Source organism: Miscanthus floridulus, chromosome 13, assembly GCF_019320115.1.
Source record: "Miscanthus floridulus cultivar M001 chromosome 13, ASM1932011v1, whole genome shotgun sequence".
Classification (NCBI taxonomy): Eukaryota; Viridiplantae; Streptophyta; class Magnoliopsida; order Poales; family Poaceae; genus Miscanthus; species Miscanthus floridulus.
The window spans coordinates 64,166,571-64,182,942 of NC_089592.1; the positions used below are offsets into that span (position 1 = coordinate 64,166,571).

General features: G+C 46.7%; 2 protein-coding genes across 2 annotated transcripts; one reads left to right on the forward strand and one right to left on the reverse strand.

The window, feature by feature from the left end:
- Positions 1-1,846: 1,846 nt before the first annotated feature.
- LOC136500310 (stromal cell-derived factor 2-like protein) lies at positions 1,847-6,261 on the reverse strand. Its single transcript, XM_066495653.1, has 6 exons — positions 5,887-6,261; positions 5,652-5,792; positions 5,020-5,160; positions 2,703-2,752; positions 2,491-2,620; positions 1,847-2,264 (listed from the first exon to the last, which is right to left on the reverse strand). The coding sequence occupies exons 1-6, from the start codon at positions 5,989-5,991 to the stop codon at positions 2,181-2,183; spliced, it is 651 nt and encodes a 216-aa protein (XP_066351750.1). The 5' UTR covers positions 5,992-6,261; the 3' UTR covers positions 1,847-2,180.
- A 5,317-nt stretch (positions 6,262-11,578) lies between these two features.
- Positions 11,579-16,031, forward strand: LOC136500799 (NADP-dependent glyceraldehyde-3-phosphate dehydrogenase). Its single transcript, XM_066496234.1, has 9 exons — positions 11,579-11,948; positions 12,445-12,638; positions 12,730-12,858; positions 14,123-14,242; positions 14,341-14,477; positions 14,559-14,714; positions 15,049-15,427; positions 15,519-15,635; positions 15,756-16,031. The coding sequence occupies exons 1-9, from the start codon at positions 11,798-11,800 to the stop codon at positions 15,867-15,869; spliced, it is 1,497 nt and encodes a 498-aa protein (XP_066352331.1). The 5' UTR covers positions 11,579-11,797; the 3' UTR covers positions 15,870-16,031.
- The last annotated feature ends 341 nt before the right edge of the window (positions 16,032-16,372 follow it).

Sequence of the window (16,372 nt, forward strand, 5' to 3'; positions counted from 1 at the left end):
TTCATCTTGTATTTATCAGTGGGTTAGCTTGCTCGTCTTCAATATTTATCAGTGTGGTAACTTATTTGTTTTGATACTAGTGATTGAAAGCATGTGTATTAACTATTGATTTTGTTATCTTGAATAACCTTGTCTGGTGGACTATTGAGTAACTGCTTGTTTGGGCATCATTCCTGTTAAAATGGGTGATTTCTATCTTGTCTTTCTTTTTTAGCTTTGTCACTTTTTGTGCAATCTGGTAACTTTAAGGACGTCGATATGTCATGTTGATTGTCGACATGTGTTAACTATTTCTATTCCATTCTTCAGTCATTCAGTAAGTGGTAAATTTTCATATTGCTGTACAATAGTTTGGCTGCAAAACATGTTTTTTCTGAATTCCAATTCTTTTGCTTGATGCTACTTAGGGTCTGTTTGGATGGTCTAGGACTAACAACTAATCCTATTAGCTTATATTTGTGGACTAGTGGACTGACAATTACTCAATTAGTCTGTCTGTTTGGATCCTTAAGGACTAAAATTAGTCAACTAGCTGTTAGTCCTATGGATCCAAATAATGTTGCCATGTGCTGAGTTTTGCCCCACTTTGGTTTCACATATCTGATTCACAAGGGAGGGACCATTGCATTGCAAAGCCTTCTCTTGAACTTGCTGCACATAATACAAGCCTTTCCTCTGTTGATGTGTCTTTATCTTTGAACTTGCTGCATTATACTAGTCATTTAAAGGTTTGCCACGCAAATCAAGGTAAACTTATTAAATGAAGAGCAGTGTGTGTTGTTTTTTAGCAATAACCTTTTTGCCCCCCTGTAATTTTTCCTTTGAGTATGAGTTTGTGACTGTGAACAAATGATGAACATAGAGTGTTCATTCTCCCCCGCTCAAACTCTGGGTCGAGAAGTTATCAAAATTTGCATCTATCCTGCACTACTCTTGTTTGATATTTGCTCTGTTGCCTGACTGAAATTTTGTCCAGGAGTACTAAATGTGTCTTAACCTTGTTTTGCTTGTAAAAGAACGTGGATATTGTCCCATGGGTATGCAGTTGTTAAAACAAGAACAGTGCTATGATGAGAGAATGCACTGCTGCTTTGATTTTAATACATGTCCCACATTAAAAACTTGTTTATGGGCATGTTTGAGTTAGCTATAGGTTTGAACTTTCTGTTACCTACTGTTTGTGTGGTTTGATATTTGATTCTTACAGGCAGGATCTTGAGTACGTGAAAGTATCATTTATACAATGAATCATTTATAAGATGAAGGTGTTGTTCCACTGTCGTGTGTTCATGGTACTGATAATGCTGCAGTAACTTTTTCTGTTTTGTTCCAATTTTATCTGATCCCTCCAAAGAGATATAGGCATGTAACAGAACCTCTCACTTCCCCTGCTCTCCAAAGAGATATAGGCATGTAACAGAACCCCTCTCACTCCCCCTGCTCCGATAGTGCCTGATTGGATATAGGCATGTAACAGAACCTTTCTCACTTCCCCTGCTCAGTGCCTGATTGTGCCCGCTTGCGAAGTGGGCTTGCTTTGTTACCGTAACAAGCTGTAGGGTTTGGTTCTGAGCAGAGTCATTCTGGTACTCAAGCCTGCGCTTGTTTTGTAACCCTAACAAGTAGTAGCGTTTGGTGCTGAGCAGAATCATTCTGGTACAAAAGCGTGAGTCTGGGGGTATTGGCGCTGGCTTGGACAGCACCACCTCTGAGCACCAGTGACTGAAATGCAAAATTTAGGCTACACGAAATTTGCAGCTCAGAAGATACAAGGCAAACTCGTTTATTTGGGGCCATAGACCGCCAATCAGGACGGTTCAAATTTCAATATCACAATGAAGCAGGGTGCGGAAAAAACTCAAGATTTGCCAGGACGGTCTTTCTGTCACATATGGAAGATGATCGGCATCTCTAGTTGTGAACAAAGCGTCACTTGCATCTCTGGGTCTCTACACGGTCATATATGGATTATAAATATCAATTACAAGCATGTATGCTCCTGATTTTGTCGACATCATCGATATCCAACATTCCAACTTCAACATATAACTAGGGATCAGGTCCCATATTCATTTTTCTCAAGAAAAACAAGAACGAATGAAAGCGGGTAAAATATCTGATCCTATACTGGGAGATGAGTGAAAGCAGGACGGTCTCAAGACAAACTGGTAACTATTTTTTCACTTGCTTCCGTTAACTGGGAGATAAACACCCTCTGCTGCCAACCAAATGTTCTCAGCCCGCTTCTCTCGGACACCACAGACCTGCACCAAAACATATCCCAATGGTATTAATTTGCATACATGGCAGCAAGTAAAATGAAATCATATAGAAATATTTAATTATGGAATTCATGGATAACATAGGCAATGAAATAATGGTATAGAAATAATTTACATCAGTAGTAGAATGACCTTATGATTGCCAATTCACTGTCGATTTTTTTGTTTCTTGCAAGAAGAAAATTTTGCAAACAAATAAATACCTCACCTCTTGCTGCCCACCACCAAGGCGATTGTACTTCTTGCTGTGACTATGCAGATAGCCTCCAGTGTCGACATGTCTAAGTCGTACCTTTTGATCCCTTTTCCATACTTTTCCACTTCCTTCAATTTCTAGCCTGGAGAATGCCCAGAGGACAAACATGAGCTAAGCAACAAAAAACAACATGCATTCACATTGCATATGAAAATTAATCATACCTCCAATAGTCACCAGTATCTGACAATTCATCCCCACCGAAACAGCTAACCTACAATGTTGACATCCAAGCTTCAGAGCACATTCTTAATATGAGGACATAACAAGACATGGAACATGTTTTCCTAAAATGCAAAGCATTGGTCTATATAGCTACTCATAACATCAGAAAGATGGTAACTCAATTCACTGTAAGCAAGCTGAAAATAAAGATAGTTGATCACACTTCAGTATGACAGCAATATTATGTGGTACACAAGATGGTCAAGCCCCATACATGGTCTGGGTTTACGGGGTTATGGCTAATTTGCAAACAAACCTGTGTGTGCAGTATATGGGCCAGGTTGGGTTGGTTTCCTGTGGTTTCAAAGCAGGTTCGATGAACCCCTGGGTTGGGTTGGTTCAGCAGTTTCAACAATTCTGCACGGAGGACGACGACATCACAACCTGTGACAGAAGGGGTGGGGTGCACTAGCATCCATATCACCGTGCTGGCCGGCGTCGTGAACATGAACTCGCTCTTCACTCTCGCCGCCATCCTGGGCCTAGTGTGGCGGTCCTCTGACAAGCCTGGGTTCGCTGATGGCGCTGAACGCACAGGCAACCCCTGCGCCATGGGGGACCGCGCCAAGTCCAACATCGTCTCCTACCACGTGCTGGCCTTCACCTGCCTCCTCTTCTCCAGCCTTGTTGCACTGCCTCAAGCAGCTCGTCCACACCTACCCCCCTGCGCAGCAGCGTCCCATTCTCCTCTGTGGGCGCGGGCGTCGTCGGCCGGACCGCGCGGATCAACCACGCTAGGCTTGGCCTCATACGTCTTCAGCCGCAAGAACAGAGGCGACGATGGACACACTAAGGCTGCCCGCAGCAGAGAAGGACGCTACCGTGGGACAGGAACCAGCCAAGGCGGACGCGCGGCGGATGTTCAGGCCTTTAGGGACTCAATCGCGCCATTCGACAACGACGACGTGCTGGTGCCGAACGGCCCTCCCGGCGGCAGCGGCGAGTAGCAGGGCACGGTCATGGTGCAGGTGAAGCTCGGCTGACTTGGGTGCAGCACCAGTGTGGCCAACGTCGAGGCACTCGACATCGTCCCCGCCACCATGACCATCTATAACATCATCACGAATAGGACGGGTTCCATGGGTTACTTGGGTTCAACCCGTGATACGTTAGAGCTACTCTATCATAAAGCCAGTTTTGACAGAAACCTAACCCAACCCGTGTATTAGATAGTGGATCCAGTCTTGCATGGATTGGGTATGGGTCGGTCGCCGGGTTCAGCGAACCGATGAACAGGGATAACAGACCAACATTTATGGCTTTTCTTCTCAATCAACAGGAAGTGATTCTAGCCTTCTAGGTATTGTTGATTTACTGTATTCTCGGTATTCTAGAAAGTTATTCTAAGGATAGAAGCAAGGGAAATCAGATGCCATGCTGTTCCATTGGTAAATTGTGTGCCTGGCATGCTATATAATTTTTAAAAGACTGATTACATTTCATCACAACAGCATTAGTGAAAAGTAATATAAAGTTGGAAGTGAACAGTCAAATTGTTCAAATGTCTGAGATCAAGCCATAAAGCCATAATATACATGGATGCTTTCAGAGAAGACAATGGAGTAGATTGGCAGTGCAGGAATATGCAGTGCAGATCATTTGTCTTTTTTTCTAGACCAAAATACATCTTGCCTGTTCATCGTTCTATAGAGATGTAAATTGGAATGCGCATGCCTTGAATTTCCTTCTTGAAAATGACATCACTATATCACACTAAAAAATTTAACAGCTTCATTTTAACTGGAATACAAGAGGTGGTATGAGACTATTCTATTATATTCGTGCACTATCCTATCCTTGTTTATCCAGAAAAGTAGATGACAGACCAAGTTGTTACATGTGTGAACCTGGATAGTGAAGGATATAAGCATACCATCTAATAATACTTACAGCTTTCCTGCTTGTTCCTAATTTGAATTGATTGACACAAATTGTGTCATGTACTCAGAGACGTTAAAAGGTCTATGGCAATTTCAAGAGAATTACTCCCTCCACCGAAAATTATAGTTCATTTTGGCTTTTCTTTTCTGTTTTTTTTTTATCTCTAGGTACATAGATTTTGCTATGCACCTAAATATATGCTATGTCTAAATACATAGTAAAAACTATCTATCTACAAAAGCCAAAACGACATATAATTTGGAACAGAGAGAGAGTAAAAGTTTATCTTTCAATCTAAGTTCAACTGTTCAAAGGATGTACAGAATTTGAACTGTTAATGAATGTTACAACTGGGGAGATTGATATCAAACTAACCTCAAGGTTACCAGATAACGGTGAAGCATACAAGTGACTGTGCAACCACCTCCGTGTCCTCATGTGTTGCAACTTGATGATGCCACCAGTTTCGATGGCATCACCTTGCTTAGACGATGAATCTGGAGTAGGCCTTATGATCTGCATTCAATAAGAACCTATCAACTCAGACCTAGATCCAGAGAAGCATTGAAACTCTGCTCATTTGTTAGCAGATGACTATTTGAATTGAAATTATATATGAACCAAACTATAATTGCTGTACCAAATAGCCATTAATTTAGCTATTCAGAAAATAAAAAAAAAGTTTCAGATTCGCAATAAGATTTTTTCTGTCCATGTTTACTTGTTTAATCAAAGAACTACCAGTACTGCCAATCTGCCATTATATATTTTCAAAGAGATCCTATGTTCTTGCTAATCGCAATATACATTAGCTCGCTCTTGAAAACAAGAGGACTGTTTGCACAAAAAATTCAAACAAACTGATCTATTGCGCTCTGAACATGAATGCACTGATCGATAAACTCATTTCAATGCTACCATCTGAAATCTAAACGCATAATAAGCAGTAAACAGGACACATTTATTTTATGAACCGGTAAGGGTTAGATCATGATAAGGACACGAACCCAGTAGCTATTCGAGTCATCGCCTTCAGAAAACCCGGTGACAGACTGCTGACCGCTGCCTGAGCCGTAGGGCACGTCATGCGAGTGCAGACGGTGCTTCGTCTTCTCGTGCATCAGCTTGATCACACTCCCGTATGTCACCTGCAAATGCCCCCGCAGATCCAGATCACAATCACATCCAAACCCATAACTTCCACGGCAGTTCTTAATTAAGGTCCTAATCCTGGATGCGCACCTCGGAGCCCTCCACCTCCACGGGAGCAGCTGCGCCCCCATCGATGCCGCCGGAGCCAGCGCCAACCAGGAACGCCACGGCGAGCACGAGCAGCGACGCGGCCATCGCGACGGCGAGCGCGCGGCGGGACCTCGGTGGAGAGGAGGAGGAGGCGTCGGCCTTGCCTTTCCTCTTGGCGGCCGGGGCGGGGGCCGGCGGTGCCGTGGCCTCGGGCGGTGACCGCACGGCGCGCGCGCGGGAGGGAGTGGGCGGGGCGGAGGCAGCTGGTCGGTCTCGTGTGCGCGTCGGTGCGCGTGCGACGTGAGCTGAGGGGAGGAGGCTCTCGGCGAGTTCGGGGACTTGGGCGGCCGCTGCTTCCGCGCAAGACTGGAGCGGCCCGAGCCCCTCTAGCTCCACGTGTAGCTGGCGAACGGGGAGAAGCCGCGTGTCCCCGCGACGTCACGAATGCGAGGCTGGGCCGTAGGGTGATGGATGTGCGGTGAGGATTTCTTCGAGTGAGAACGCGGCACTAACGGGCTAAATTTTCGGCTATTGGGCCAGAAGGCAAATCACCACCATCGCAGGCCGAATTGGATTGGGCTGGCCTGGGTTGGTGGTACGGAGCGGGGGCGAGGGACGATGGTTTAACTATGGTAGTGTGAGCAAACCAGTTTGTGTCATGGTTGTAATAATGCTCATCTAAAGTTTAATCAGTAGTACTACATGTAAAAAGTGCTGCAGCTAGATTGGGCAAGTGCAGGACATACAGTACAGCACTAGGTTATTGGTGTGCACGGAGGGAATCGTGCAAATACCATGGCCAGAGGCGGCACACTGGTTGTCTCTGCCGCAGGTTTAGCACAGCAATCGGGCAGGCAAGGACACGCACGCCGCGTGACCCAGCACGAATTCGAGATGGCAGTGAGGAGCATGGAGCGAGAGTGCTGCAGTTTGAGACTGGCTCTGCCGGACATGGGATCAGTGGTCGTATAGATCGCAGCCATTCAGCCTCGCTGGCCACTTTGCGATCTGCGCCTCCACTTCCTGTGTGCCGCCGGGTCCGAGACTCACCGAACGGAACCTGCCAACAAGTCAAACACACAGGAACACTGGAACAGGATGGCAGAGCTGCCTGCAGGACAAAAAACAGTGGCATTCCGTTCCATTCCCGTGGCTGCACCTGCACGTCCAACAAGTGCCCGACCTGTCTGTCAGTCAACCCGTGGCGGATCACACTTCCCTCTGGCCGGTGGGTGAAGTGTACTGTACGTGCCAAAAGCCACGGCACCAGCCGACCGTTGCACCCAAAAATTCGGCAGTTCGGACGATGATGAAGCGTCCGATCACTCCGGCCACCAATCCACCAGAGTCCAGACCAGCACCAGGCAAACTAGCTGCCTGATTCGCTCCTCGTTTCCCCTGGCTAACAAACCGAGGGCACCCTGGCGGATCGCATGTTTTCCCTGTACCCATGGGCGCCCAGGTGGAGCAGCGGCAATAGGAGTACTTGGCAGTCACGGTCCCGTGACCGGTGGTGTCGGTGGGGTGGGTGGTTCGCTGTCCCGGGCCGCGCGCACGGCGCATCATGACGAGGTGGGCTTGTTGCGGCGTGCGGCAGGGGGCGGGGGATCTGGTGGTCAGGCGTGAGACCGGGCCGCGCGCAGGTACGTGGATGCCGCGGAAACCAGGAAGCCGGCGCGGGGGCAGGTGGCGGCGGCCCGCGAGTGCGCGGGTGGCGCGGTGGTCCGTGTGACCGTGTCTCTGTCTCCGTGACTCCGTGGACCGTGGTCCATGCACCATGCTGCTGACTGCTCGGCTGGGCACACGTTGCCTTGCTGGGACTACGCCTTGGGAGCGTTGTGTTGTGCACGGATACAGATACAGGACCAGTGAAGGCTTCTCAAACTTGTGGCGCGGTGTACCTTGTTGCTCCTTGTGCTGTACTGTTTAGATGAGATACAGCGATCATGGAGGCTTCTCATACTACATCATGTTTGATTGGATGGTTGAGACATAAGAATATATGGGAGGGCAATAGTTGATGAATTGTATCTTTCATTTAGAAATAATAATGATAACTAATTGTACGCTATTGGCATGATAATTACAATTAAAAATAAAATATGTTAATTACTACTACACACAAACCATGCACTAATCAATATCTTAGCACTTATCAAAACTAACATTGTCATCATAATTACTAAGTAATAGTTTATACCATACTAATGATTCTTAGTTTATTTACTAATCATAAATATTAGAAAATATGGATGAGCTTACCTGGTAGATGTTTAGGAGCATGCTCATCTAGCAACTTCATGGAATATTCCTTTTTTATGGTTGCTGTGAAGTTACCACGAATAAAAACACTATTCATCTATTGATCGGCATCTTTCATTCAGAGATATCCAAACACACTCCTGTAATGGTGTGGAATACTGATAGCATTAAAAAAAAACTCGATCCACGGTGGGAATACTGATAGCATTAGATAATACTTTGCTTATTCAACACCGTGGACGCAGTTGACCGTATATCATGTTAAATATGTCTCATCCATTACTTCATTGTTTAGGGCTGATGATGAGTTAGGCCCTATTTGGTTCTAAGCTCCTAAAATTTTTAGGAGCTAAAAGTTTTAGGAGCTTTTAGGAGGCTATTAAAACCTGCTAAAAGAGTGTTTAGTTCTACCTCTTAAAACTGACTAAAAGCAATAAATACACTAGCAAAAAGACCATGCAGCCCTCCTCTTTACCCCTGCTCCTCTGCTCCGTCGTGGCCCTCGCTCTCCTCCTCCTCGCCGTCTCCGCGGAGGTGGCCATCTCGACAGACGAGAGCATGAGCAGCTCCACCACACGCCGCCGCCTCGTCTTGGTCGCGGCCTTCCCCCTGCCCGTCGGGGAGAACGGGTGGCGGAGCACGGGTGGCGGCGGGGGCCGGCCCCCTTAGCCTTTGTCCATTATTTCTCTAATTGCCATCTTCTTCCTACGCCATGGGAAAAAGAAAAGGGAAGCCCGACGACCAACGCCTAAGCCCCCGGGCGGCCGCGTCCCTGTCCCGGCAGTTGCGCCCCCAGGCCCAACCTCGAGCCCAGTCCCGACGCAGCGATGGAATCCCGTGCCCGTGCCCTCGAAGGCGGCATCTCCCGCTCACACGACGCCGGTAGCCGCGCTCGTGACGCTGGTGGCCGAGCGTGGCCCTCGCAGCCGCGCCCGCGATCGTCCGTAGCTCACAGGCCCCGGGCGCGTGGCAGCTTGTGCTCGGCGGCGTACGCAGCTGCGCCCGGCGGCCACGTGCTCGCCCTGTGCCCCAGCGGCCAAGGGAGCTCCCGACGACACCCACATCTGGGGAAGGTCGTGCTCACGAGCTCCGCGCGACCGCGGCCCGGCTTCCCTCCGCCCACGAGCTTGAGCGACCGCGCCCAGGCAGCTCCCGGCGACCCACTCGCACACGGTGGCGGTCTAGCCCCGCGCCTCCGGCGATGGCGCCCCGGCTCCGCTCTCGCGGCTGTGGAGGCTCGGGTGGGAGGGAGGGTGGGAGAGGGGGGGGGGGCGGGGCAATAAAGGAGGGGTAGTGGGGGTCCAGGATGGACTTTAGGAGCTTTTAGAAGGGGGTGGAGCTCATAAAGTTGTTGACCTCTTCTAAAGTTTTTAGGAGCTTGTAGAAGGAGGTGTTTGGTTCTTTAGGTAAATTCTATCCAGATTTTAGCTCCTAAAACTTTTAGGAGGGGTAACCAAACAGGGCCTTATACAGTTGCATATCTAGCCCATACTCTTTTTCTTCGGGTATCTAGCCTATATTCTCTCTGTCCCTTTCTATTTGTTGCTGTAGGAAATGTGACTAGGTTTATAAAAAATATTATTAACATTTGAATCTCTAAATAAGTTTATATTAAAAAAAAGATTTAATGATATATCTAATGATACTAAATATGTACCATAAATATTAATATATTTTTTTATATATATTTGGTCAACGTTAAGTATATTTGACTTTTCGGGAAGCGAGAACGATAAATAAAAAGAACGGAGGGAGTACGTACTCAATAAGTTGAGTATATTTGCATCTCCAAATATTTGGTTGTATCTCCAATAATTCTCGATCATTTACAGCTACCCTTGAAATATGCTCAGGTCTAAAGTACAATTTAGATGCAATATTACGTACTTGTCACATCTATTGTCTTTGAGGGTAGTAGCAAAGCACCTAAACCCACAAGTTTAGCATCGATTTATTTGGACGTGTCAATTGAACAAATATACCAAGGTTTAATGGCCTAGCTAAAATATATGGTACACATAATACAGACGAACTGGCTCGAGCTCCTACTTTCCTCGTTATTTTATTCTCTTTTCCATCATATAACACGTGCCGAAGCCACCAATTCCATAATTCGTTCCAATGCACACTCCCAAATTACATCCTTAACCTTTTCTTAGTTGGAGCACACTTACAGCCTCAACAAGTCGCTCTCACATGCTGCAAGACCATCGGCTCCTACTTTCCTCGTTATTTTATTCTCTTTTCCATCATATAACACGTGCCGAAGCCACCAATTCCATAATTCGTTCCAATGCACACTCCCAAATTACATCCTTGACCTTTTCTTAGTTGGAGCACACTTACAGCCTCAACAAGTCGCTCTCACATGCTGCAAGACCATCGATGGGTGGCCATGGTGTTTGGAAGTTCTTTGAGCTGAGCTCGGTAGTACGAGACCAAGACATGAGTGTGATACTATGATCTGAAAGATAGTGTTATTCACAGTTGCGTATAATTTTTCTCAAGCATTACAATTTACAAAGGATTGCCTGTGCCATTCCAAAAATCTGAAAGTCTCTATCTAAACATATACAGGCCATGTTCGCTTTGCTGAAAAGCTATGGCTGAAGGTACTGTTCGCTGATTTATCGTGAGAGGAGAACACTGTGTGTTCGTTAAAATAGTACTTCGCTGATTTATCGTGAGAGAAGAACACTGTGTGTTCGTTAAAATAGTACGGCTCATAAGACAAGCGAACAGTGCCATAGACAAATGATGACAACACAAGTAACATCCAAAGGGAAAAAAGATGGTGGTGAAAACCACCTCTTGGCGTGATTGTAAAGACGTGAGCTCAGGACTCTGCTCGAACCAAAACAGTGTAGGTTCGCTTAGTGTCCTACAACTGGAAAAAAATGGCATAGCTGTTTATATAAGCTATAAGTTACGGTGCATGACACACGGCCTAGGCCCCACGGCCACACAAGGTGACAAACAGCTTATGCCTTCTGGTTCCGGAGGAGGAGGACGAGCACGAGCACGCCGCCATACTCATCTCCGAACATACTGGAGCAGCAAGCACATGTCACTGTATATATACTCTTTGAAGTAAAACCGGGACACCTTCGCTGGCAGGTGGTAGCGGTAGCGTGATAGGCTGCAAATCGAAGGAATCGTTCAAGTGTGCCGCGTCACCTCTAGCGCTGCTGGGAACGCCAGCCACACAGCGCCGTGGTCCGCGCCAGCCTACTTCCCAGCTCCCACAGTCCCATTCCCACACCGCTCTCGCCTCGCCTCGCAAAAGAAACAGAGAAGCGTGAAGAAAACCGCAGGACGCAGACGAAAACCTCGTCCCTTTCCGTCGTCTTCCACCTCCCTCCCTTCTCCCCGCCTCGGTGGGTCCGTTGCCCCCCGCCACGCGCCGCTCTCCTATTTAACCCCGCCCCCGCCCCCGCTCTCCGCTCCGCCACTCGCGCACCCATCACGATTCACGCCCCCAACCACTCCCTCCCTCCCTCCGGAGCCCCTCACCGCCACTAGCTACCACAGCAGCCGTAGCGGCTGTACTGCTACCTGTACCGTCCCTCGATCGGCTTGCACCACACGTCCGAGCGCGCGCGCTCCGCCGGTGTTGTTGGTAGGCAGGCAGGCAGGCGCGGCGGTGGCCATGGCGCTGGCGGGGACGGGGGTGTTCGCGGAGATCCTGGACGGCGAGGTGTACAGGTACTACTCCGACGGCGAGTGGCGCAGCTCCGCCTCCGGCAAGTCCGTCGCCATCGTCAACCCCACCACCCGCAAGACGCAGTACAGGGTGCAAGGTGCTGGCTCTCGCCTCTGCGTCCTCCCTGTTTTTACCGGGCTCCAAGAACCTCGGGGAGCTAGTGCTCGTGCTGTCCCCTTGTTTGGGGGAAAGACGGTTGATGGGGACGCACCCGTGCTACCGTCGAATTCTGTCGATGATCACGAAGTTAAAACTTGGACGAGAAGCGCCAGCCATTAATGGCTACCTGCGCTATCACTTTCCTTAATTCTGCTGACCGTCCCCGATAGTGTCTCTTAACTATTATACTGCCCCCAAATAGTCCCATTTCGATGCTTAATTTCATTGTCCCCCCGCCCCCCCCCCCCCCCCCCCCCCCCCCCCCCAATTGAACCACTTGACAGTCTATTCCAAGAATGTTTCTCCAATTAACCATTTCTCGAATTGATCGGAGTCCATAGGCTTTTGCTAGTGCTGATAGGTTCAGTGTTTGTATGTGAACTGCAAAAGGGGATGGCTTCATTTCTGATGATCCGCACCCCCTATGTGTCCAGCATGCACCCAGGAGGAGGTGAACAAGGTGATGGACGAGGCCAAGGTCGCGCAAAAGGCGTGGGCCCGGACGCCGCTGTGGAAGCGTGCGGAGCTCCTCCACAAGGCGGCCGCGATCCTGAAGGAGCACAAGGCACCCATCGCCGAGTGCCTTGTCAAGGAGATAGCCAAGCCGGCCAAGGATGCTGTTTCTGAGGTCACTAACAGATGAAGAAATTCCTGTTACTGTTTTGCTTTGATTCTTCAATTGGGCTTAACACACAAAATGTCTTGTTGTGTTTTCATAGGTTGTACGGTCTGGGGATTTGGTGTCGTACACAGCTGAGGAGGGTGTGCGGATACTGGGGGAGGGCAAGCTGCTCGTTTCTGATAGCTTCCCTGGTAATGAGCGGAACAAGTACTGTCTGAGCTCCAAGGTATAGCTACATTTCAGTACTCTTGTTTGCTGTATATGCTCCACTGATCACACTAAGACATTGTTTGTGTATCTTAACTTATTGAGAAACATTGATAGAAATAAGCTAGTTGAACGTTTACGAAATTAATTGATGGACCAGTTCATCCTGAGTGATGGAGAATGGAATGATAAAAGTTGGGGGATTTGCAATTAAGTTTAAATTCATCTCTAAAGGATAGGCCATAAAATAGGCAGCTCCTTTCCCTCAGCTTATTGACATGCAGAGGAGTATGGAATATTCCATGTATGCTGTTGGCATGTCTTGCTGTTTTCTTTTGCTTTGTTTTGCCTTTTCTTTTCTGATGTCATTGCCATGCTGTGACTGCTCAGGTTGTGTATTTTCTATGATTCTATCCTAGTGTAAACTATTGCTCCGTTGTCCATCCTATTTTTCCTGTGTCAATGATTTTGTGTCTCGGCCAAACTCAACAAGGGAATGAATCTGCCTGACCTGACTGTTCCTATGCCAAATTGGCTGGAATTGGTCAAGTGCAACCATAACTAAAAGAAAGCCTAGCATTGAACCAGCGACGATTAGTGTTATGCCTCGAGCTGGGATTCTGGTAACTTCTGAAAAATGGTTGGTTGCTGCTAATTTGTAAAACCTTATCTTGTATTTAATCATTCAATAGCATCGTATTGTTGTAATTTCCGCAAGCCTTGCAGAAGTAAATAAAATCATAGTCTAGTACAGTAGTACTAATGCAGTCACTTCACTGTGTTATTCATTCAACCCAAGTAGTTGAGCTGTTTTTCCCCTCAGTGTACTATAGCAATCATTCAGGTTGTTGCTTTATAAATGAACCTTTTGACCTTTACTTTCTAAACCAACAATGTTGACCCTTATGACCACTTTACGTCGTAGGTGTTTTGAAATTTGGTTAGTCCTGTTGAGCAGTGGTACTTGCAGATGTCAGGGAAACATTCCGTTATGTTTGTTAGAATGAAACTCCAAACACCATACATTCAGTTATGAACTCATACACCAAACATTCAGTTATGGAAACCATACAATGTTGCTGCCAAACATAGGTTCAATGATGTTCAGTTGTTTACCAACCAATATTCATGCATGCTGTAGCCTGTAGAAATTTGTATTTCAGATAGTTTTTATGGTGCTAAGTTGACATTGATGCTCCCCTGAACACTATTGGGTTCCCCAAAATTATTGACCCATTAATATTGTTTCCTTGCATATCTAATGTATCATCCTGTTGATGCAGATACCCCTTGGAGTAGTTTTGGCAATCCCTCCATTCAACTATCCTGTCAACTTAGCGGTTTCTAAGATTGGCCCAGCACTAATTGCGGGCAATGCTCTTGTACTCAAGCCTCCAACTCAGGTATATGAGTTTTTGGGTTAATCTAACTCCCTTCCTGAGTATGAATTTAATGCCTTTCAAAGTGAAAATGCTTATGTGAAGTATTATTGTTCAAACAGGGTGCTGTGGCTGCACTTCATATGGTACACTGCTTTCACCTGGCTGGTTTCCCGAAAGGTTTGATCAGTTGTGTGACTGGGAAGGGTTCTGAAATAGGAGATTTTCTTACAATGCATCCTGGAGTCAACTGCATAAGGTAAGCATCAACAACACTTGCCAACAATTGATTTCTTCAGTTTTAGTGAGACAGAACCTTATTCGTTCCTTTGCTTCTTAGTTTTACTGGTGGCGATACTGGTATATCCATTTCAAAGAAGGCTGGAATGGTCCCTCTTCAGATGGAGCTTGGGGGCAAAGATGCTTGCATTGTGCTAGACGATGCAGATCTAGACTTGGTTGCAGGAAATATAGTAAAGGGTGGTTTCTCTTACAGGTGCAGTACTCAATAATGCTATTGATTTATCTGGAAATAGAATTTTATATCGCAGTTGGATTTATTGAAAACTTAGAAAAGTGAAAGCAAAAATTGGAATCAATAAAAACTTTTAGCTAACAGAACATGACATGTGGTATCCAAGTTGGTGTCATTTACACAATAGTGTTGTCACATGCTTATCCTTGGCTTCCATGCTTCCATCTTAAGTTATGACTTACGAGTAAAAATGCACTACTGTTTTTTTTTCAAGAACAGTATTACTATTTTGAATAACGTACTATCCCATCTCTAATACTTGAGCTTGTACTCAAATGTGTTGTGATCAATGCAGTGGCCAGAGGTGCACTGCTGTCAAAGTAGTGCTGATCATGGAATCAATCGCTGATGCCGTGGTACAGAAGGTGAACGCCAAGTTGGCAAAACTGAAAGTTGGCCCACCTGAGGACGACTCTGATATCACCCCGGTTGTAACAGAATCCTCGGCCAACTTCATCGAGGGTCTGGTGATGGATGCAAAGGAGAAAGGAGCAACCTTCTGCCAGGAGTACAGGAGAGAAGGCAACCTTATCTGGCCGTTGCTGCTGGATCATGTCCGCCCTGACATGAGGATCGCATGGGAGGAGCCTTTTGGGCCCGTCTTGCCTGTGATCAGGATTAACTCAGTTGAGGAGGGTATCCACCATTGCAACGCCAGTAATTTTGGCCTACAGGTTTTTCCCTCTCCCTCCCTGCCAGTTTACAGCAACGGGTGCCATTATACCCAGTTTCTTCAACTCACTGTTTGTGCAACACACATTTCAGGGATGCATTTTCACAAGAGACATCAACAAGGCAATCCTGATCAGTGATGCAATGGAAACTGGAACTGTGCAGATCAACTCTGCACCGGCTCGTGGGCCTGACCATTTCCCCTTTCAGGTAATTGTTATTGTAAATCATGTCAGCAATTTTCTGTGGTCAACTGACTATCAAATCGCTCTGAGAAATTTATTTCATTGAGGTGTTTCTAATCCTTAGTTTTTTATTTATTTATTTTAGGGACTGAAAGACAGTGGCATTGGGTCCCAGGGGATAACAAACAGCATTAACATGATGACCAAGGTGAAGAGCACTGTCATAAACCTGCCATCACCATCCTACACCATGGGCTGAGATGTTCGTGTAGCGGATGTTCTATAGCTCCATAAGCAATGTAAAGAATTAAAATGTTTCATAGCCACGTGAGATTTGTATGCTATTTACACCTCATCAGTTCTGCCTGTACCAGATCTTTTGCAGTATAAAGAATAAAGTGCGTTGAAAGTATTGAGTCGATGCTTTTACTCCTCAGTTCTTCCCCTACGCGCGCAGGTTGGGTAGAATAGGTTGGGTAGCCATTTACATACTGGTTTTAGAAGAAAAAAATAGTACCTCGACATGTCAAGGAGACAAGGAGTATAAATCCTCTACTTTGCCTTTTCCTCGTAAAAAACCGTTCAGGAAACGAAAGGTTCTTGAAAAGTCAGGACCAAAACTTGCTTTATGAGTACGCGCTACACACTGTCCATGACAAATACTTAGATCGGTAATGTTACAGAAGTCCGAAATCTTAAAAAGTCGGACGCTCTGCTCCACCCTCCAGCACAGCGACCAGCACAATAAGCCCATCTACGCTC

What these genes read in the sequence shown, in the direction of transcription:
- LOC136500799 (XM_066496234.1), top strand. Translation starts at nt 11,798, where the DNA reads ATGGCGCTGGCGGGGACGGGGGTGTTCGCGGAGATCCTGGACGGCGAG. An exon ending in TACTCAAGCCTCCAACTCAG is followed by an intron (nt 14,243 to 14,340) that starts GTATATGAGTTT and finishes TTGTTCAAACAG; the next exon opens with GGTGCTGTGGCTGCACTTCA. An exon ending in CTGACCATTTCCCCTTTCAG is followed by an intron (nt 15,636 to 15,755) that starts GTAATTGTTATT and finishes TATTTATTTTAG; the next exon opens with GGACTGAAAGACAGTGGCAT.
- LOC136500310 (XM_066495653.1), bottom strand. Translation starts at nt 5,991, where the DNA reads ATGGCCGCGTCGCTGCTCGTGCTCGCCGTGGCGTTCCTGGTTGGCGCT. An exon ending in TGGAGGTGGAGGGCTCCGAG is followed by an intron (nt 5,793 to 5,886) that starts GTGCGCATCCAG and finishes GGGCATTTGCAG; the next exon opens with GTGACATACGGGAGTGTGAT. An exon ending in GATACTGGTGACTATTGGAG is followed by an intron (nt 2,621 to 2,702) that starts GTATGATTAATT and finishes GGCATTCTCCAG; the next exon opens with GCTAGAAATTGAAGGAAGTG.